The 23,784-nt window shown below is 44.6% G+C and overlaps 1 protein-coding gene across 26 annotated transcripts in view; it reads right to left on the reverse strand.

Annotated features, from left to right (window-relative positions):
• MBNL1 (muscleblind like splicing regulator 1) overlaps nt 1–23,784 on the reverse strand; it is a 179,653-nt gene that overhangs the window by 40,543 nt on the left and 115,326 nt on the right. For all 26 annotated transcript variants that reach the window (XM_082224419.1, XM_082224411.1, XM_082224410.1 and 23 more), the window contains one exon: nt 3,552–3,722. In XM_082224419.1, the coding sequence (XP_082080545.1) occupies nt 3,552–3,620 (69 nt within the window). In that variant the 5' untranslated portion in view covers nt 3,621–3,722. The remainder of the gene's footprint in view (nt 1–3,551; nt 3,723–23,784) is intronic.

Here is a 23,784-nt window from a genome sequence, read left to right on the forward strand (position 1 = left end):
GTGGGTTTGTAGCGCTAGAACACCAAATCCACTTTAATTGCACAAATCCACTGTAATTGCCATTAGGCTCTTGAATCGCTCTTGCAAAACAGCAGCAGCTTGGAAGTGGCCTTAGCCTGCTCCCCGGCACCCCCCCCCTTTTTAAAAAAAATTGCATTTTGCAGCAATTTGCATTATCCAGGGAAGGGCAGTCTGCGATCCTCCAGATGTCAAGCGGAAGGAGATCCCAAATGTTGTGGCAAAACTCCACAATGGAAGCTGGACTCCAACAACACCTGGAGGAGTACAGATCGTCCTCCCCTGGAATAATCTACGATCAATGCTTTATGCCTGTAAGAATTTTAGCAGAAATGTAAGACAAAGTTATGCAGGAGCTTTGGACAAGGAATCATTACCAAGTTTTAAAATACTGTTGTGCATTTTGCTTGGATTTTTTTGTAAACCACCCTGGGGTATTGTTGTTTGCAACCAAGCAATATATATATATTTTATGAAATAAAATTACAATGGTACCTTGAGTTACAAATGCTTCAGGTTACAAACTCTGCTAACCTGGAAGAGTTACCTCGAGTTGAGAACTTTGCCCCAGGATGAGAACAGAATTTGTGTGCTGGCAGCGCAGCGGCAGCAAGAGGCCCCATTAGCGAAAGCACGCCTCTAGTTAAGAACGGTTTCAGGTTAAGAACGGACCTCCAGAAGGGATTAAGTTTGTAACTAGAGGTACCACTGTAATACTGCAAGGTAACATCCATCCACCCAGCAGTAGTCCTATGCTCAGTATCCAATGATACTTTTAAACTTCAAAATAATGCTATGGTTGTCATTAGGGTAACTTTGGTAGTGATTCTACATTAAGCAGTTTTATATATGACAACATGTCCTATCCAGATTTCCAGATTTCTTTATATGATGGGCTGAGGAGGCTTTTCAATCCTGTTCTCTGTTGTTGTTGTTGTTTTTTTAATATTTTATTAAGGGTTTTCTTGTTTTACAGAAGTGTAATGCCTCATATTTTTTTTCATGTAACATTTTTACAAATCTGTTTCATTTGTTGAGGCATTAGGGGGAGAAGAAAAAAGAAAGAAAAAAGAAAGGGGAGTGGAGAGAGGGAAGATGGATGGGGGTGGGGTCAGGTGGCGGTGTTTCTATTATGTTTAATGTATGTAGAGTTTGGTGTCAGCGTTGTTTGTGTTGTTCACTTGTGTTCCTTTGGTGGTGAGAGAGGTTGGGGCTGGCCTAGCAATGTAAACAATACGGAGGTGGACTTGTGGGCTGAGCGGCAGAGCACATTTGGGCTGCTCCAGTGACAACCCCCCACATCTCCTCTCTTGGGTAGGAGGGCTAGGAGAAACCACTTCCCAAGACCTTGGAGAGAGCCTGCCAGTCAAAACAGGGCAGTTTTGGACCAGGTGGACCAAAGATCTACTTCTGCATAAGGTAACTTTGTACATTCAAATTTTGCGGTGTGTGGGAATCTCACTACAGAAACACCACGATGAGATGATCTCCAGTCAATTACAACCTTTAGTTAACTAAACACTCTCTTTACAGACAACACTATTTTTAGGCTGTGCACATGTTGGCAAAATTTGGCAAAACCAAACATGATCCATTTTATTATCAGTCAGACTGTGCTGCAGTCACAGTGCAGATTTCTGTCAGGTTCCCTTTATTATCACTTTAAGGAAAACATTATTCAATTTACTGGTCCTGCCCCAGCTAATTTGTTGTTGTTGTTGTTGTTGTTGTTATTAAACACAGAGGACTAAAACCAGGCTTTCAAATTTGTCTCTTAAGTTGACTGCACTGCTGCCTGCTTTGAGCATTCAGTGCTGGAAAACATGAAGCATTTATCGCTTGGCCCACAAATCAGATAAATTGAGAGTACTTAAACTGAAACTGGTTTGTGGGTGAGAGCTCCAGATAGTTATTTTCTACCCTTTTCCCCCCAGTGCCTGATAGCTCAATCTCATACATGTTTATTCAGAAGTAAATTGCACTGTGCACAGCGGTAAATGTGCAGAGCACTGCAGGCTTCCTAAAGCTCAGTGGGCTTGAAAGCATTTTCAAGGTGGAGCTGTTAAAACTTACGATCTCTAAGTCACACCAGCCAACCAAAGAGAAGATTATGAGCTGACATCAGCGTATGGGACTGAAATGAAACAGGAAATTGGGGACTCACCCTCCCCAAATACCCTCTTCCCAAAGGAAGAGGTAGCGCTATGGATTAGAACCTGTCGCTTGAGAAGTTGCCCCTTGACAAGCATCGGGGCTGCAAATTGCAATACTGACCCTCCAACTGTGGCCTCTGCCCTTGTTAATTGATGTTCAAAGCCCAAGATGTACAATATGGCACTATGGTGGTTAGATGGTAGGTATGCTCTCTACCTCTTCTTCTGCCTGGGCAAGTGCTGTAGCTCAGTGTCAGATCATCTACTTTCAATGCAGAAGGTCCCAGGTTCAATCTTTTGGCATCTCCTGGACAGCCGCTGCCAATTAGTGTAGACAACACTAAGCTACATGGGCCAGTGGTCTGACTCAGTAGGAGGCAGCTTCTCATGTGGATCCTGGCCTCGGTCATGTATACCTGAAGGAGCGTCTCCACTCTCATCATTCTGCCCGGACACTGATATCCAGCGCCGAAGGCCTTCTGGTGGTTCCCTCATTGCAAGAAGCGAAGTTACAGGGAACCAGGCAGAGGGCCTTCTCAGCAGTGGCGCCCACCCTGTGGAGCACCCTCCCATCAGATGTCAAGGAAATAAACAACTGACATTTAGAAGACATCTGAAGGCAGCTCTGTTTAGGGAAGTTCTTAATAACTGATGTTTTAATGTATTTTTAACCTTCTGTTGGAAGCCGCCCAGAGTGGCTGGGGAGACCCAGCCAGATGGGCGGGGTAGAAATAATATTAAAATTATTGTTATTATTATTATGTTCCCATGCTTGCAGAGCAAGACAGCACGGCATCCCACCATGAGAAAAATCAGTGGTGGAGTTATAGAGGTTTAGGATCTTCTCAAAAGATGCTGTATTTCAGGTTTCAGGTGTGTGGGAAATTAGTTCCTCTATTCCCTCTGTGCAAACCACCGGGAGGGTTATCTTGAGCAACTGAGGTTGAACCTGCTTGGAGCTACATCTGTTTGAAGTTCAGGGGCTCAGTTTTGATGAACCCATAGAGCTATGTGCCAGAAACACATCACACCATGCGGGCAGGGCCCACAGGTGCAGAAGGTGGGCAAGGTAGGTCTTTGAGCTCACCCAGTTAACTCTCCAGATATTGTGGACACCAGCTCCCACCATCGCTGATCATTGGCCATGCTGGCTGGGGATGATGGAAGCTGTCATTCGTAGTATCTGGATGGGACCAGCTTGGCTAGCCTGGCTCTCCATATTGCAGATGCACCACCCTGAAGTCTGGGTGAGCGATTGCGTCTATCAGCTAATTTAACCTATACTTAGTGCACACGACTGCTTCTGTAACTGGCAGAGTAAGACTAGAGCACAGACAGTGCACTGGGACACAAGAGAAGAACAGTCCAAACGATGCTCACCACTGGTTGTAACGGGGCACCAGGCATCATGGCATTGGCTAGTTGCATCTGCTGGGCCAGCATGGCCATGTTCTTCTGCTGAATCAGGTTATTGCGTCCATTGATCTCCAACTGTGTTTTTAAGTGTGGCGGTGGGTGAAGGTATTTGCAATTCTCCCTTGAGCATCGTCCCTGGAACACAGCAAAAGAGAAGAAGACTAATTAGGTTTGTCTGCTATTGATTAATACATTTAATTATTCCGGGTGAGCTATTCTGAGGCACAAAAACAGTTGGAGGAACCTGGGGCCCTTCAGACGTTCTTGAACTCCAACCCACGTCAGGCTCAGCCAGCATGGCCAGTGGTTGGAGATGATTTAGGCAGTAGTTTGATGACCTAGGAAGGGTCAGAGGTTCCTCACCTCTGCCTCAAAGTGCTGCTTTCCAGCACACTTTTAAAAAATAAATAAAAGAGCAGCCATATACCACAACTAACTGAGCACAGTTCCCAGATGTCAACATCACCATGGAAAACAACCTAACATTGGTGTACAACCAGCAATTGTATTTGCTATATGTACCACCACCATCTGGGAGAAAGAGGGCAGATCGTGTCAGATGTCCAAATGAATCATTTTCTACTAGATGATATGAATCTGTTTAAAAAGAAGGAGAAGATCACCACGTTCCTATTATGATTTCAGGTAGCACCACTGTGGTGCATCCTGAAGATGCCTAGGACATTCCAAACAAACAGTATGTGCCTCTACCACTCAGCCAAAGCCCTTCTTAAATAAATGGGTACATTTGTACAGACGTAGTAAAATTTTGATTTGGTATCCTGCCTCTCAAAACTACCGTATTTTTCGCTCTATATCACGCACCCGACCATAACACGCACGTAGTTTTTAGAGGAGGAAAATCCGTAGGCATGCCACCCGTAGGCATTCCCTCCATAACACGCACAGACATTTCCCCTTACTTTCTAGGAGGAAAAAAGTGAGTGTTATGGTGCAAAAAATACGGTACTTCCTAATAATGCTGGTGACAAGACTTCATGGAAAGGTAAGGGAGAAAACATCTTCTGAAGCACACTGAGGTAATGTCAAATTTAAAGGTAAAGGTAAAGGGACCCCTGACCATTAGGTCCAGTCGTGACCAACTCTGGGGTTGCGGCACTCATCTCGCTTTATTGGCCGAGGGAGCTGGCGTACAGCTTCCGGGTCATGTGGCCAGCATGACTAAGCCACTTCTGGCAAACCAGAGCAAACATGGAAACGCCATTTACCTTCCTGCCGGAGCGCTACCTATTTATCTACTTCACTTTGATGTGCTTTCAAACTGCTAGGTTGGCGGGAGCAGGGACCGAGCAATGGGAGCTCACCCCATCGCGGGGATTTGAACCGCTGACCTTCTGATCGGCAATTCCTAGGCTCTGTGGTTTAACCCACAGCACCACCCGCATCCCAATAAATTTGGATTCCTTCTAAGTTAGGCATGGCCAAACATGGCCCTTCAGATGTTGTAGGACTACAATTCCCATCATCCCTGACCACCGGTCCTGTTAGCTACGGATGATGGGAGTTGTAGTCCCAAAACAGCTGGAAGGCCAAGTCTGGCCATGCCTGTGCTAAGTCCTAGGCAATACCCTTGTCTTTTAACAGATTAGCTCAATACACAACAAGGCCTCAGCATGCACAACTAGGAGAAGGACAACAGCCCAATTTTTTGAGTGGCGCATAGCACTGCGTGTTGTTCGTGTGCAGATTTTGTCTGAGTTAAAAGGACGGTGCCCAGGGCACTGCAGAGAATGATGAAACCTTGAGTAATATTAGCAGCAGCAATTAGCCATTGACTCTCTTGAGTTTAAACATGACACATCCAAAGAAAATCCCCTACCCACAAGCACAAGTTTCAGGTTTAAATTTAACTGCTCTTCTGGGTAATGCCTTTCTTTCGTTAACGAAATAAAGTATTCTTCTCTTTCAGCTAAGAACAACGCCTTAGAACAGAATGTCCAAGTCCCACCTTCAATTCTGAAAACCTTTCAGAAAAAAATAAATAAATAGAGCAACATATGACCGATAAAAAGGAATTGTATACAGAACCTTCCGTCGAATTTAATGGTCACTTTCATACCTTCCATTTATTGCAACAAGATCATCTCTGTACTAGATCTTCTTGCAGATTAGTAACTCTATATGTCACTGATCCTATTCTCTATGACCTTTCTAAGGATACAGCAGAGCAGAACGGCTTGTATGGCCCAATCCTGCACAAAGAATTATCGAACCTCATGGGGCTTGTTTCCCCAGTGGGCTGCACAAACAACATTCTTAATTTTACAAACCCTACAGTATTCAACAAGACTCAGTCCCAGATAAGAATTCACGTCAGTGTAGTCTAAAGCAGATGTCATGTCACAATTGTCAATAATTTTCTGGAAACCACACGCTAGGTACCGCCCAATGCAAAATGAAGAGAAACATCCCCACTCCTGAAGGCCGCTATGCTTCTATGGGCTGAGGCCTGACTGACCCATACCGAACCCGGGATGGGGGGTGGGGTTGTCACATCAAAATGGGTGTGGCCAGAGTGCAAAAGTGGGCGTGGACAATCACCTTTTTAAAAAAGCATATATTTAGTCCTTCACTGCCCAAACTGTGAAGGGGGGTCACAGAGACATTTGAGCATCACAGAATCATAACGGGGGGTCTGAGACAATGATCAGTATGTACATGTATGGACATATATAAGTGTGTGCACACGTGGTGGGTGAAATTCAGCATCATACTCTTCCCATCGTTCTGCCAGTGGAAGTATCCCAGCTTTCCAGGTAGAATGATAACCTACACACTGTTGTGGGGGTTCTTCCAATACAACAACTGAGCCAATTTCAGTGGGCAGGGGTTTTTTTGGGGGGGGGTTGAGGGGAGGCAGCCCCACTGAACAAATGAAAGCTCTGTGCCCAGGGCTTCCATGGAGGGGGCTGGTTAAGTGGCCCTCGCTCCATAGTTTCAAAAGAATTTAAACAGATAAATTCTGTGGGGCCTTGGCGGGAACGCAAAACCCTTTGCCATTCAAGCAGAAGAGTGGGCTGGGATGAGTCAGTAGAAGGAGAGAGAAAGAAAAAATGTGCAGGGGGAAAATATTGATTATGTGTGATGTAACATCGCCTATTCCATACTGGCACCACCGTTCAGTGTTACGGTTCTGTCCCTGTCTGCCCCATGGTCTCCCTCATTTCTACGGCAGGCTCAGACGAGGCCACTGCAGATTGGCTGAGCTCAGGTCCCTATTTGACTTGTGGGGATTGACTGAGCTGAATGAGCACATCTGGTCCCTGAAACAAGCCCCCTTCAGACGCACTCTCATCTTGAAAAACAGCAATTAGTCAACAAAATTAATGTTTCCAATGATCACGGTTAAATGTATAACGGTAGAGTCTATTCTCCCAGGGACACGCGAAAAACAAAGATATAAAGAGGCACAAATTTCTTCTTGGCAGAACAAATGGCTTAATCTGAAAGGTTCCAATTCCCTTCTTTTCCGTAGTAATCAATCCAAAACGCAGCCGTGGCAGTGAAAAACAGAACCTTAATTTAAGCAAAGGGCTGCTTGCATCAAGCTTTGCTTTGCTCTCCCCACCGCCTTTTCTTAAAAAGAACAAATTAATGCAGTACAACATGCCCTTATGTTGTACTTTTGCACAGAAAGCTACAAAGCTTCTCCTTGTTATAGGTCTGCCAGTGATCCAACCCAAAGCTCTCTTGTGTCAGTGTATATGATTTATTTCAACCCATCTGCCTCTGCTCTCAGCAGCCAAGCACACATGACTCTCATTTCTGCAGCTAGCCAGTTGGCATTTGCATAACACAGTATGTTTGATGATGGGATTTTACATAATTCTCGAGATCTTGTTGGGGGTTAAGCAGCAGCAGTAGAACAGTCAATCAAACCGACTGACTATGCCGATATGCCTTTCAAAACACATTCTCACCATTACATTGGAAACCCCAGTCTGGATCAACCCAAGGCCGTGAAATGTGTTAAATATGGAGGAGGTTTATCTAACATCATAGAAGAAATACAGAATGGCCACAGCATATTGAGGCAGAGAATGCGGGAAGTCAATAGACACCACACTTTAAAAAAAAAAGCAGACTTTCTGTTTTGGGTTGAATGCAGGTGGCGCAGGTGGCGCTGTGGGTTAAACCAGAGAGCCTAGGACTTGCTGATCAGAAGGTCAGCGGATCGGATCCCCGCGATGGGGTGAGCTCCCATTGTCTGGTCCCTGCTCCTGCCAACCTAGAAGTTCGAAAGCATGTCGAAGTGCAAGTAGATAAATAGGTACCGCTCCGGCAGGAAGGTAAACGGCATTTCCGTGCGCTGCTCTGGTTCGCCAGAAGCGGCTTAGTCATACTGGCCACATGACCTGGAAGCTGTACACTGGCTCCCTCGGCCAGTAAAGCGAGATGAGCGCCGCAACCCCAGAGTCGGTCACGACTGGACCTAATGGTCAGAGGTCCCTTTACCTTTACCTTTTATGCAGCGTGGGGGGAGGTACTAGACGTTGAGCTAAACAGGCTTAGTGTGTGCAAAATGGAGAACCTGAATTAACAGGTGAATGAAGCAATTAACTTTTCAACAACAGGATTTACTGTAAAGTTCTACAGATAGTCATTTCTCTACTTTGGGAACCATAAGAAGAACCTGCTGAAGGGCCTTCTGATCAGCAAGCCCAAGAGACTCGATAACAGTGAGTCAGATAAACAAGGCCAAAGGAACTTAAGAACATAAGAGCCCTGGATTAGACCAAAGACCCATCAAGTCTAGTATCCTAGATCAAAGAGGAGCTGTAGCTCCTTGGTAGAGCATCTGCTTTGCATACAAACAGTCCCTGGCATTTAGACTCCAGTTTGAAACCTTGGAGACCCTACGACTAGTCAGTGTAGGCATACTAACCTAGGTTGGCCAGTGTTCTGGTTCAATATAAGGCAGTTTCCTATGTTCTTAACCTGTTCTTCACAGTGGCTGACCAGATGTCTGAAAAGTCCCCACACAGGATATAAGTGCAATAGCCCTCTCCCAATATGGTTCACCAACAGCTGATCTTGAAAGTATTCATAGAATTGTAGAATTTGAAGAGATCTCAAGGGTCTAATCCAACCCTCTGAAATACAGGAATCTGAACTAAAGCATCCATGACAGATGACCACCTAATATCTGCTTCAAAACCTCCAGTGAAGAAACAGCCAGCCACCTTCCAAGACAGTCCATTCCACTCTTGCCATCAGAAAGTTCTTCCACAGCCATAAAGACTAAGAGCCCTCCATGAATTTCTTCACATGTGTGAATTCACTGGGCGGCAAAATAGCACTGTAGAAGAAGCAGGGACAGCAATGTGACAGGAGGGGAATGATGGAGGATCAGAGAGAGGTTTGCAGGAGGCGTCTGAGAAGGACCCCAAGTTATCACACAACCAATCACATCAGCACCGGAGAGTTTATATATCACCAGTGCCATTATGCAACCCTGAAATATATATATATTTAATGTAAATGACCCTAAGAGACCAAACACAATTTCCTTGCCAGGTCAACTCACGCATGCACACTTTTAAACCTAATGCATTTTCATGCATTCGTACTAACAATTACTCATGACGGTTTGTTGTCAGTGTGCGCGTGCGTGTTTAAGCCCATTTTCCATCCCCCATGTGTACCATTAGCCTATTTAAATCAATGCAGATCTCTGGCAGAGAATGCATCTCCTCTAGAATTCATCCTCTTTGGCACAAAATCTATGTGATTCCTGCAGTGTCCCTCCAGTGGCAATAAAAAAAATGGCCTAATTAGCTAAATATATCATCTAAATAAGACAGGAACAAATATACAAGTTGATTGCAGGGAGATAGGATACAGTCTGGACCGGTAAACTAAAATAATCTCCTTTCAGCATGAAACTCATTAGAGAAGTTGGTTGGATGAAAGATAGTCCACACCTGGCGCTGATGCTGGATTCTCTGTTTCTATAAGATACAACAGCCCTATCAGGGCACTGCACTCATGGTTGGCACCAAGACGCAAGCCAGAAGTGATACCATGATGAGTAGCCCCTCCTTCTGGCATCCACATCTGTAATGGAGTGAGGGGGGCTAGCCTGCACACATATAGAGTTCCATGCAGTTATGGAGCTCTGAACGCTCAGAGTTACAGAACCAAGTGGAAACTTTTATGTGCAACCGCAGAGGATCAGTGCACAGCTTGATAGCAAAGCAGGTTAGAGAGCAGTGTTGACAGTGCCAAGTTGCAAGTTTGATCCCCGTATGGGACAGCTGCATTTTCCTGCACTGCAGGGGGTTGGACTAGATGATTCAAAGCATTCCATGATCACTGCAGATGGTGACAGCAGTCACGAAATTAAAAGATGCCTGCTTCTTGGGGGGAAAGTGATGACAAACCTAGACAGCATCTTAAAAAGCAGAGACATTAACTTTGCCAACAAAGGTCCATATAGTTAAAGCTACGGTTTCCCCAGTAGTGATGTATGGAAGTGAGAGCTGGACCATAAAGAAGGCTGATCGCCAAAGAATTGATGCCTCAGAATTATGGTGCTGGAGGAGACTCTTGAGAGTCCCATGGCCTACAAGAAGATTAAACCTATCCATTCTGAAGGAAATCAGCCCTGAGTGCTCACTGGAAGGACAGATCGTGAAGCTGAGGCTCCAGTACTTTGGCCACCTCATGAGAAGAGAAGACTCCCTGGAAAAGACCCTGATGTTGGGAAAGATGGAGGGCACAAGGAGAAGGGGACGACAGAGGACGAGATGGTTGGACAGTGTTCTCGAAGCTACCGACATGAGTCTGACCAAACTGCGGAAGGCAGTGGAAGACAGGAGTGCCTGGCATGCTCTGGTCCATGGGGTCACAAAGAGTTGGACACAACTAAACAACAACAACAATGAAAATCACACAAAACTAGGGGGAAGGAGTACCGTATTTTTTGCACCATAACACTCACTTTTTTCCTCCTAGAAAGTAAGGGGAAATATCTGTGCATGTTATGGAGGGAATGCCTATGGGTGGCATGCCTACGGATTTTCCTCCTCTAAAAACTACGTGCGTGTTATGGTCGGGTGCGTGTTATAGAGCGAAAAATACGGTAACTTTCAGCAATGTTTTTGTTTTCCACCACTGGAGGGCGCTCTAGGCCCATCTGAGGGCACTTCTCCAGGCATAAAGGAGTGAATCATATGTGCAAGTTTGGATTCTTTGCATGGAACCCAGGGGGAAGGGCTACTTGGTGAGGATGAGGAACCTGCAGCTCTCCAGGTCCTGTTAGGATGTAACTCCCTTTACTCCTGACCATTGGACCATGGCTGCCTGAAACTGGTAGAAGTTGGGAGTCCAGCAACAACTGGAGGGGTGCAGGTTCCCCATCCCTGGCCATAGTTAACAGCTGCATCATAGCTGATGAACGAACAGTTGAAATCCAGGTATGTGTGTCATCAACTGAGATTTGCAAAATTTGGCACGTTCCACTTTTATGTATGGAGATCGATTTCTTCTCCTGAGCATCTTGCAGATATGCAATGGGTGGCTATTTAGACCGCACACTGAGGCTGGGTGTGTCTGGTGGGGGGTGCTCTGAGTCAAGCTGTATATCAACATAAACTGGACAGAGCTTGGGAACCTGAGAACAGTGGCCTTCTGAAGAATTTTGTGCAGTTGTCTCTTCAGGCCAGAAAAGTTTGCATGAGCCTTGAAGAAGCAAGTACCTTTGCAGCTCTCTGATTCAACGTGTTTGGAATTCACAGGGAGGTGGGGGTAGTGGGTAATACCCTTCTGAAGAATATGCATTAACCGGTTTTGAGCTTTTTCCTAGAATTCGGGCAGAACCCCACAATTACTCCAGCGAATGCAAAACCTACCCAAAGCTAAGCACTTTCAGACCAAGCGCACTGTTGATTTCTCTCTTTCAACCTCAGGTGATTCAAACTCCCCCAATGAAATCAGTGTGATTTAACTTTACCTGGAACTTATATGCCCTTTCTGCATTATAAAATGTGGCTAAATGTGCCAGATACAAGTTTTAGGTCCACAAATGCCTACGCTTTCTAGGTCTCCTAAGAACAACAGGACTGGGCAGAAGATATTTGCTACCGAAGCTCCCCCCCTCCCCCAAGACTCCATCAGCCCCACATTTGCATTTAGAAAAGCCAGGAGCTGCAGAATGTCCACCTGCACAGGTGAGGAGATGCATGGGGGGGGGCTGCTAGTACATCCTTAACCTGGGTTGCTAGGTAACAGAAAACTTAAGGTGAGTGTGGCAACATGTTCTCTATGGAAAGGGCAGAAGTTGAAACAGCCACAGGAGCATCAACAGCCTGGGCAGAGGGCATTTGCCACCAACGAACAATGGACCAATCTGTCAATTTCAGTTTCTCCCATTTTTTTCTAGTTCACTCCATTTTGGCATCAGTATGCAAACTTTTCTACGAAGAAAAAAACACACATGAAAATTTGTGTGAATTTCTCCCAATCTGTGCAATTTTACAAGCATTTTCACTTAATGGAATCCATTTGGTATACTATTTTTGCTAATCTATGTGCTTGTGTGCACGCTTACACCCAATATCACAGTGCAAAATTGGGAGAAATTCTGGAGGCTACCTGAATTTCAGTTTGCTCCTTGTGTGAATTAAGTAGATTCTGCAAAAATGTGCACTGAACGAATTAATCCCACATCCCTACCACCAACGTCCACCCCTGTGAAAGAATCTTACTATTGTGTTACTACTACCTTTCAATTTTCAGTTATTGTCATTGGAGCCTGTTGTCGATACATGAATACTGCAGGAAGGCAAGTATGTAAAAACTTGCACATACAATTTCAGGACCAGTACAGGGTAGGGTAAACACTGGGGGAAACTATGCAGCAACAGAGATCGACTGACATAATCATATGACTGGATAACAGCAGCCAGAGTACTGAAAACATCACATGATGTGCAATATTTGCGGAAGGAAAGTATCCATTAGAGAGGCCTGTTACTTTTCCCACACTTAGATATAACTATCAAAAGAACCATCAGCAACAAAACCCCTCCTGCGTTCATACTGGTTCTGCTAGACTTTTGCAATTATAACTTTTCTGTGCTAAAGGATCTGAAAAGACTGCCCCAGATCTCCACGTCCCGCAACGGGTTCTGCTCAAAGGGCTTGAACTCTACAGATGCTGGGATCTGCCGTGGGAGCCATGGAAAGAGTAAACACGGAAGGTTCTGAAATCCAGGTATGTGTGTCATCAACTGAGATTTAATGAAGGTGCCAGGCGAGCCTCCCTGGAGAGAGTATTCCACAAACAGGGAGCCACTACAGAAAAGGCCTGCTCTCGGAGGAGGCACGCAATGAGCCTCAGATGATGATTGCAGGGTCTGGGTTGGTTCATATGAGGAGAGGAGGTCCTTGGAATTACTGCAGCTCTGAGCCATTTAAGGTTTTGTAAGGTCAAAACCAGCACTTTGAATTGGGCCCTGGAATTAATTGGCAGCCAGTGCAGTCAGGTCAGGATCGGTGTAATATGCTCAAACCATCTTAGCTCTGTGAGCAAACTATTCCAAACTATCTTCAGATGGTTGGAGTACAGTGGTACCTCGGGTTAAGAACTTAATTCGTTCCGGAGGTCCGTTCTTAAGCTGAAACGGTTCTTAACCTGAGATACCACTTTAGCTAATGCGGCCTCCCACTGCCGACACATGATTTCTGTTCTCATCATGAAGCAAAGTTCTTAACCCTAATTTCTGGGTTAGCGGAGTTTGTAACCTGAAGCGTCTGCAACTCGAGGTACCACTGTAATCTAAACTAATCCATGGATCACTGGATCCAGTCCACTGAAACTATTCTAGCTTCACTCACATTTCCTCCCGGAAGGCACTTTTAGTTCCAATTTGACTCTCGCTTTTATGAAATCTGGATACGGCCGGGGGGGGGGCGAGGAATACGTATCACTATACCGAGGCATTTCAAGCAACCTTGCACATCCCTCAGATGACCTTCTTCAAAAAGCAGCTAGCCTTCAGTGTTCAGTTTAATACAGACCAGAAGAGCAGGGTTTGACTGGCAAATCTATTATGCAGTGCATTATTCTAGAAAAGGGAAGATAGGGGTAGGGTTGGAAAGGAAGAGCAGCTTATTTTAGGTAAAGCAGCTGCAAAAATAAAAAATCTCCCCCCTATCCCAGCACATTTAAATTCCACCTTTATATTACATTAATTAAAATATAATTGGAATTACACATGACAATCTAGTATCTGGATGACAAAAATAATATAAAGGAAGTGCAGAATTTGTTAAGAAGGAAAAAGCTGCTGTGGTCTAATGGATGGCATTCTATTTTTATCCTGCAGAGAAGCTATCACACTGCAGGTGTATTAGCAAGTTAACATTTCTCTTTGGGCTGCAGCCACTGCAGAGAGACGCAAGTGGCCCCCAAACCTCAGCTGTGTCACGTAGGCAGGTTTTTATTATTTTTATTTATTATTATTATTACAGAACACTCACATAATATAGTTCTGGAGTCGTTAAAATCCCCAAAGATTTGCTGCTTGACCTTGTTGGTTTATACGTTTCAACCTTGACTTTTAATAATGCAGTGGTTTGGTTTTCCTTTTTTTTTTTTTTTTTTTGGCAACGAACAAGTAAATCAAATGCAAATAAGAAACTTTTTTTTTAAAAAAAAGAATGTCTTAATTCTCCAACATATCAATCGATTTTTTTAAAAAGGTTACAAATAGATTGTTTGTTGTTGTTTGCCAACAGTTTAGAAGTAAAGCACTCAGTCAAGCAAGGTGAAATGAATGTTTTGTTCTATGGAACTCCAATAAATAAGCTTAAATGGGAAAAGGAATAAACATATACAGTGGACCTCTAGTTATAAACCACTCTGGATATGTAACTTTCGGGTTACTAACACGGCAAACTGTGTTAGTTGCTGTGTGCGTGCGCAGAAGCGCTTAATTGCGCCACATGCATGCGCAGAAGCGGCGCCTCTGCCTATGGACTTTTTGGGTTCCGGACGGACCCCCGGAACGAATTTAATTCATATCCGGAGGGTCCACTGTCCTTAAAAGGATATAATGCGTAGAGTGGAAATATATGGGTTGTTGTTGTTTAGTCGTTTAGTCGTGTCTGACTCTTCGTGACCCCATGGACCAGAGCACACCAGGCACTCCTGCCTTCCACTGCCTCCCGCAGTTTGATCAAACTCATGCTGGAAGCTTCGAGAACACTATCAAACCATCTCGTCCTCTGTCGTCCCCTTCTCCTTGTGCCCTCCATTTTTCCCAACATCAGGGTCTTTTCCAGGGAGTGTTCTCTTCTCATGAGGTGGCCAAAGTATTGGAGCCTCAGCTTTGGGATCTCTCCTGCCAGTAATATATGGGTAGGGGTCCCCAATTCAGAGCTCAGAAGCACCCTAACACCCTCAGAGATATCCCCTCAATACCCCTGTGAAACTCTCCACTGCCTTGTCCCTCCTCCCAGGGGACCGCAGCAGTTGCAAGGAAGAAGAAAGAAGGATATGTTTATCTTTCTCCTTTACTTCCTCTTCCTAAGTGGGACAAAGAGGAAGTACAGAAGAAGCAGAATACCTAATTGCTACTGCCAGTAAGCTAAACAAGCAGGTCCCATCTAACGTAAATTGGCCCATGTGTTTCAAAAGTGCCTATTGAAAAATCTGTTGGATGTTTAGAAGTACGTCTATGTGCTTTGCTTTTAGAAAGGCATTCATAGAATTGATCCGGAGAAGATCAAGGGGAGAGCCATTTTGTGCTATAAGGCTTGATTCCCACCCCCAACTATAGCCCTCTTCAAGGGTCAACACTCACCATCCCTGGAATGGCAGGAGATGGAGCACATACAGTTGCAGCAGGAAAAGTAAATGGGGAAAATTTGGCAGTTCTCCTTTGTGCGGAAGCGCTTTTCTGTTTGTAGAAGCCATCTTTGAATCCAAGCCGTATACAGTCATACCTCGGGTTACAGACGCTTCAGGTTACGTGTTTTCAGGTTATGGACACGCCGAAACCTGTAAGTACCGGAACGGGTTACTTCCAGGTTTCGGTGCTTGCGCATGTGCAGAAGCGCTAAATTGCGCTTTGTGCATGCGCAGAAGTGCCGAATCACGACCCACAGATGCGGTGCTGTGGGTTGCGAACGCTGTGGGTTGCAAATGTGCCTCCCGCACGGATCACTGTATTTCTCACACTGCCACGCAACCCAAGGTAGAATTTCTTTGAAATTGCCCTTAGATTCAACCGGCCCGCATTGTTTTATGATCTGCTTGTTTCATAAACCTGTTAAGACTGCTTGACTGTAGGGGGGACGGGACACCTCAAAGTGGTTTACAAAAATGATAATAGTATTATCCCTAAAAAGATTACAACCATAATTTAAAACATACGGCAAGTTTAAAGCATAACAGAATACAGTGGTACCTCGGGTTAAGTACTTAATTCATTCCGGAGGTCTGTACTTAACCTGAAACTGTTCTTAACCTGAAGCACCACTTTAGCTAATGGGGCCTCCTGCTGCCACTGCGCCGGCAGAGCCCAATTTCTGTTCTTATCCTGAAGCAAAGTTCTTAACCTGAAGCACTATTTCTGGTTAGCGGAGTCTGTAACCTGAAGCGTATGTAGCCTGAGGTACCACTGTACACTAAAACAAATTAAAACTCACACGAACTTTCTAAACATCTGGGTCAGCTTGCCTAAATAAGAATGTCTTCGGTAGGTACCGGGGGGGGGGGGAATACAGTGAAGACGTTTGCCTGATTTCAATAGAAAGGGAGTTCTAAACAGTAAAGTTTAGTGGTGTGGGTATTATGTGGCACTTGTAGCAGTGCCAATTCTGCCGGTCGAAGCGGTCGGGAGGGTAAGCTGATCTCGTAGGTAAACTGGACCCAAGTTGTGAAGGGCTTTATCACCACTGTTCAACAAGTCTCTCTCTCTCTCTCTCTCTCTCTCTCTCTCTCTGACTTATTCACAAGGCAGTCAGAGCTTATTGGTTGAAATGCTTGTCGAGATTTCAGGCAGAGAAATACTGCCTTCATCTGTAAGAAACAGCATGCCATTTTGTCGTACATAAAGCAAGGCTTACTTCTGCGTTATGTAATTGGGCTCCCTTATGGCAGATCGTAATTGCCCCCTTTTTATTACGCCACTTTATAACACTCCAAGTGCTTGACTTTCTGCAACAGGGCTACACAGATAGCGCTGCGCTTGATACTGCAATTAGCCTCTGTGCACAGACTATTCATAAATATATACTGGGACGGGGGAAGAGAGAAATATGGAGTCGTTATGAACTCCGCTGATGCCAGCTGTGGCCGTTCCATACGTCTTCATAAGAAGGAACATGAAAAAGGAGAGGGAAAAGGGCAGATGACTATCATATGATGTTTTGCTTTTGCTGCCATATCAACAAAGTTCAGGCCGAAATTGTCCCAGGAAAAAGGTAGCGCTCTCCAGCAACGGCTGTGCAGCTTTGCTCCACGGAAGAAGCAGTTTACTCTCAGCACCGCACCACTAGCCCCTCTTCACTCCGGAGCCCGTAATTGGGTTCCTTTACGAATTGGGGGGCGCGAAAGGTGCCCGCCGAGTCCCATGGTCACAGGTTTCATCCGCCTGTGATTTTTTAAAGGGTCCCCGCTTCACCGTAGCGGAACAGACCCGTTTTCTGTGGAGCCAGTCCCTCCGGATCAGAGGGAATCCACCATTACCGATGGCGCCACCCCGGAAGTTATATTTGTACCATTTTTATCCTTGTTGTTGCTGTCCTTATTCAAATCAGGAGCCAGTCCCCCAGTAGCTCACACTGGTCCATTGTGGGATTTAAGTATCGTAATTGTGGGTGAAACACTTATTTTTAAGGACACAAAATCACCAACATCTGAACGTGAACCTCATAACACAGATGTGGCATTTGCAAGAGCCGAGGAAGGCTGGAATCCTTTACACTAGGGATACGGTGGGACGCGGGTGGCGCTGTGGGTAAAACCTCAGTGCCTAGGACTTGCCGATCGTATGGTCGGCGGTTCGAATCCCCGCGGCGGGGTGAGCTCCCGTCTTTCGGTCCCAGCTCCTGCCCACCTAGCAGTTCGAAAGCACCCCTAAGTGCAAGTAGATAAATAGGTGCCGCTTTATAGCGGGAAGGTAAACGGCATTTCCGTGTGCTGCGCTGGTGCTGGCTCGCCAGAGAGCTTCATCACGCTGGCCACGTGACCCGGAAGTGTCTCCGGACAGGGCTGGCCCCCGGCCTCTTAAGTGAGATGGGCACACAACCCTAGAATCGGACACGACTGGCCCGTACAGGCAGGGGTACCTTTACCTTTAGGGATATGTAAGTGTACAGTGCATTCCCTTGGAGTATTCTTTAGAGGGACAACACACCAGGAGTGGGAAGGGCCAGTTTGCACTAATCAAAAGAAGGATGTGCCTCTCTCTCTACCTCTGTACCCTTTTTCTCGTTTGTCTTTCACTCCTGGCAAAAACCACCCCCTGCAGCTAAATGTTTTATGGGTATTTCTTTTCCCCCATTGGCACCATATATTAACCATTCCCTCCCTAGCTGTGTCTCCCGCCCCAGCAAAAGTTTTTATGGTAAGCCTAATAAGGGATGTAGCAGAATTCCAAAAGAAAAGGAGCAGAATTTGCCACTGTTCACTTATTCATCCTGTGATTGATGTTTGCTATTGTTCTCAGTCTACAAGCTGCTACTTATTTAATGGCATTTCCCCCATTTGCAGTGAAATTAATGGTGTGGAATAATTAATCACTTAAAATCAAGCCAAGAGCTGAATAATGCAGTTTTTTGTCGGAAGCTGAACTGCAGTGGAGCAGAAACAGTGTTGCATGTGGTGAACATGGGTCGGAATGGAAATTAATGCCTTCTTACATGCAAGAGCCAAAGTCATCTCAGGCCAAATCCAGGCTGGAGGAAGGGTGGGGGAGAGGAATTACTGCTATATTCATGTACCTGGGAGTAAGTGCCACTGAAAACTTAACTTTTACATGTACAGGGCTGAACGCTGTTAGGTGAATTTGAATTTATTTATTACGGTTGGAGACCAGCTTGTCGCTGTTAGGTGTTTCTGGAGAGGGCAGCCAAAGATAAAGGTAAGTCTTTAACTTAGACGAATAAAGGCTGTAAAAGTTCTTTCACTTTGCAATATTATACTGCAGCTGCACGCCTTTAAACTTCTAAGCCAGGCTGTTGAGAACTCAGCTCCATAAGAGGAATGTTATTATTCCCAAAGATCAAAGTTATTGGGTGTCATTTTGTAAACACTGTGGAGCATGGAGCGCATAACATTATTGCAAGCTTCGTACGAGGTTATGATCCTTACAGTGGTATAAAAATAGCTAAAATAAACAGTCCCAGCAAGCAGGCGCAGCATAAACTCTGAAAACTTCAAAAAACAGCGCCACTCATTCTTTTTTAAGAGGGACAACTTGATTATCCCAAAGTGAAGTATTTCCTGGCTGAACTATGCTTCATTCAAATATAGCTCAGATGTATATATTTGAAGAAACTCTGCGCTGAATTAGGTGGGGGAATATCTTAAAATTAAACAGCTTCAGCATACTGTGGCTGTTTATCCCCACTGCACCCCCATTTTTATGACACTGCAGGGGCACTACCAGATTTACAGAATATTCGCTATAAAGTTTTGGACTGTGTTTACACAAAACAAACTGAGGGGTTTTTTTAAAAAGTTTCAAAAAGGCAATTGTATAGAATCTTGTTTTCCATAAATCCTTGCCATTACGGTATCTCTGTGGATTTTCACACACACGGCAGAACTGCCAGAACAAACATGCTGTTTATTAAAAGAGGCGAAACACTATTTGAATGAATCTTTCTTCTTCTTACCCTAGGGTAACACATTCAACCTCTTTGCTCAGGCAGAGTAACACAATTAGCCACTAATATCATTTTAGGGAGCTGTCTGAGATGTCTGCATTAATTCTGCAATTCTTTTAAAATTAAATGGCTTGGTACTCCAAAATGTTGCGGCCGTTTGAATTATATTTACCTAAACCTGCAGATGTATTCCCACTGTAATTAATGTGATTGTTGTTGTGGATGATTCTGTTGTTCCTTTGAATGAAGGGTCGGAGTTCAGTGATAAGAACATCTGCACTAATTCCTGGCTTCTCCAGCTAGGGTTGGGAAAGACCTGGGCTTGGCCATGCCTCTCCAGGACTTCAATCAATGTTGACAATACCATGCCAGAGAAACCAAGGGTCTAATTCAGTAAAGTAAAGGACCCCTATATGGTTAAGACCAATCAAAGGTGACTATGGGGTTGTGGCACTCATTTCGCTTCAGGCCAAAGGTGATGGCATTTCTCCACAGACAGCTTTCCAGGTGATGTGGCCAGCATGACTACACTGCTTCTGGTGCAACAGGGCACTGGTGCAAAACAGAGCGCATGGAAATGCCATTTACGTTCCCAATTTATCTACTTGCACTGGCATGCTTTCAAACTGCTAGGTTGGCAGGAGCTGGGACAGAGCCACGGGAGCTCACTCCGTCGTGGGGATTCAAACCACCAACCTTCTGATCGCCAAGCCCAAGCAGCTCAGTGGTTTAAACCACAGTGCCACCCATGCCAGTGCATGGTCCTGGCTCACCAACCAGGACAACACCGCATTCAACAATTAGAAACTTCAGTGGCAGAGTTATAGGTAGGGCATTAGTACATGTGTTCAAATGGCTGCAGTCTACAGCTGAAAATAAGCTTCAGGAGACTTGCAAGAATACAGGTATACCATTATGCTGTGAGTACTATGGTAAACAATTAGATGGACCTATTTATTAGGGATACATGCCGAGGATTGAAGTCTTTTTACACCAAGAATGGGAGGTGCTTGTGTCCTGCTTTGACAAGCTTGAAACAGTGGCTGCTTTTCGAAAAAGCTACTGCGAACAATGGCAAGCAATTCCTCATTCACTCATATATTTTTTCAGCAGAGAGGGCCTGCAAAGAGGGGGGGGGAGAATTATTCTGCAGGCAGGGAAGAAGCATTGCTTTCACTCTGAACTGGCTTTCTCTTTATGCCAGATATACTAGTCTGCTTACTTATGTGATAGTGCATCATCAGCGTGTAAGCTACCCCACCCCTCAACTGGATGGGTTCACATAGTTAGCAAAAGGAGCCCCACTTTAAAGTAGCAGCGCCAAAGCTGCAGCAAATTAGACAGGGAAGGGCATTAAAATAGCAAGCAATTCAAAAAGTAAGAGAGCTGAATGCACCATTTGGTGGAAAGGTAGGCTATGGATCCAATAAAACAGACAAACAGACTTTCCTTCACCACCAACAAAATTGTGCCCAAAATATTCTTTTGCGAACATTCAGCAAAAAATATAGAAATTACAACAAATGCTTTTAAAACACACCAATATTGACCTTGTATGTTCACATCCCTTTAAATATGAGCCCTGTTGGCACCACAGCTAAGAAAGTGCCCCAGTTTGAAGCGACACACAGAGCTTTCAAATAAGTATATAATGTAGAACAAATCTAAAATCAACCAGGAATAAAAAATGTATTTTGTATTTCAACAGTTTCAAAAGCATTTCTTGATATTTCACCAAGCAATGCTTACAGGGACAAGGAGCCTTTTACAAACCTCCTGCTAAACCATACTGCTTTAGCAACTTAATTCAATATATGTACATAGATAACATAAGCTGTCTAGGATAATAATTCTGTCATTTGCATTTTAATATCAAAACTAGAAAAGTGCATTGTTTACAGGCAGCCGGGATTACTGAGCCAGATACTATGCCTTCATGGAGCTATGCTGAGCTACATGAGTCAAAGATATGGCTCATTGATTTCATCCTTTTCTGACTGCATTAAATCAAGTAGTCGGAGTCTCAGACTCTCTGCTTGAAATCTAAATAGCTCCAGTGAAATAAGTGTTGCTTCAAATCAGAAATGCACTTCAAGCTTAGATGTTCTGCTGGTGAATCTGCCAGCAACCGGCACAATATCCAAGATAGGAATGCGGGTGGCACTGTGGTCTAAACAACTGAGCCCCTTGGGCTTGCTGATCAGAAGGTCAGCAGTTCAAATCCGTGCAACGGGGTGAGCTCCCATTGTTCTGTCCCAGCTCCTGACAACCTAGCAGTTCAAAAGCATATCAGTGCAAGTAGATAAATAGGTACCATTGAGTCGGGAAGGTAAATGGCGTTTCTGTGCACTCTGGCTTCTGTCACGGTGTTCCGTTGCGCCAGAAGCCGTTCAGTCATGCTGGCCACGTGACCTGGAAAGCTGTCTGTGGACAAACGGCAGCTCCCTTGTCCTGAAGCGAGATGAGTGCCACAACCCCATAGTCGCCTTTGACTGGACGTAACTGTCCAGAGGTCCTTTAACTATTTACTTTCCCTGCTGAAATTTAGTATAATTCACCACATGGACTGGGGCGACCACAGAATCATTTCTGCCACTCCTAGCACCAAGTATCAGTGACCTGGATTGCAAGAGCACGAATTCACAACATGTTGGCTTGCTTTACGTAATGGTACAGTTCAGGGTGCAAACTCCCCAAAGATTTGTCCACTCCAGTGGAGAGTGTCCTATACAGAAACGGCCCCAGTGACCCTCCATGGGAAGGATGTAATGTACCTGCTGGGCAGCTGCAAAGAACACCTGTACACATCCAATCGTCTTATGGCTGCTGTATTTTATTTAGAGTTTAGCTTACCTTGTATTGTACTTAAGTCTCAAAATGGGTTGACTTAAAAAAAACAAAGCATTCTAACAGTTCTGGTGCCTAATATGTACAAAACTTCTAGCTATCCCACTGAGATTAAAGCAACAGCCATAATTATGCCAAATGCAAGACACAGAGAGAGAGAGACAGACATAAAAACACACACACAGAGACAAAATATTTGGGTGGTGCCATCTAATCAATGCATCAAATTTGTCAACTTTGCTCCCTCCCTCAAAGCAGTATTGGAAAATATGTGTCACATCAGACTGTAGATTTCTTTTCTGCAAATAATAAAGTAACGCGTATGGATAAACATTCAGTGGTTCAGCTGATGTGGAAGCAAGCTTAAAAAACTTGTTTTAAAAAGAATAAAAAACCAATATTCAAATGAGTATACATACAAAAGCAAACAGACTGTGTAACCTAACCCGTGCCACTATGAACAACTGTTAAACACCACCAACAACAACAAGAAGAAGAACAACTTTTTTTTTGGTATGGTGCTTCAGTGTCAAGTGGCTTCTGGCTGCCATATTTAATTTCATTTAAATATATATATTTATATATTTATAATTTTAATAAATTTGCCACATTTTCCTTCCTGGAATGCTGTGGAGCACCACAACTTCTAGGGCATTGGAGGAGCAAATGCAATAGAGTGGCCCAAAGCTACTAGGTCCTGTAGGGATTGGTTGTGTGGGTAGAATACTGAAGTCCAAGGCCAGCAACAGGTATGGGGGGGGGGGTCCAACAGGCTTCACCTTGTTGGAAGGAGCCAGTGGAAAGCCGTTAAATAGGTCATTTGAAGGGTGCAGCAGGATGGGACTGAGCTGGCCTAGGATCTTCTACCTCCTTAGACAGTCTCACTGCCATCATCACCTGTTGGCATTGGGTTTACTGTTGCTGAGGATGCAGCAGTGGATCCTCAGTGCCCTGTGGGTAGGAGGGGTGAGTTTGGATTGTGCCCTTATTTAAGCTGATATGGCAAGGAGTTTACAAGTACCGGTAAATTTGTAGGGATTTATGCAGGACAACAAAATGACATTGGCTTCTGATAGGAAAAAGGCGTTAATGGTTTGTCTTCACCTAACAGTTAATGACTTTTTACTATGCAGTGGTACCTTGGTTCTCAAACGTAATCCATTCCAGAAGTCCGTTCGACTTCCAAGACGTTAGAAAACCAAGGCACGGCTTCCCATGGGCGCAGGCGCCCCGAAAACAATAGCCAACAACCGCATCAGACATTCGGCTTCAGAAAAATATTCCAAAACTGGAACACTTTCTTCCGGGTTTTCAGCATTCAGGAGCCCATTTGCTCATCAACTAAGCCGTTCGAGAATCAAGGTTCTACTGTATTTCTTTTTATTGTTTTGGGAGAACAATCAAATGTTGCCAACGAACTCTTAGTACCTTTGCCATCTCTTAAGCCACTGGAAACAGTGGCAGTATGTTCTACTGTTTGCCAGCA

Source organism: Podarcis vaucheri, assembly GCF_965113315.1.
Source record: "Podarcis vaucheri genome assembly, chromosome: 5".
NCBI lineage: Eukaryota > Metazoa > Chordata > Lepidosauria > Squamata > Lacertidae > Podarcis > Podarcis vaucheri.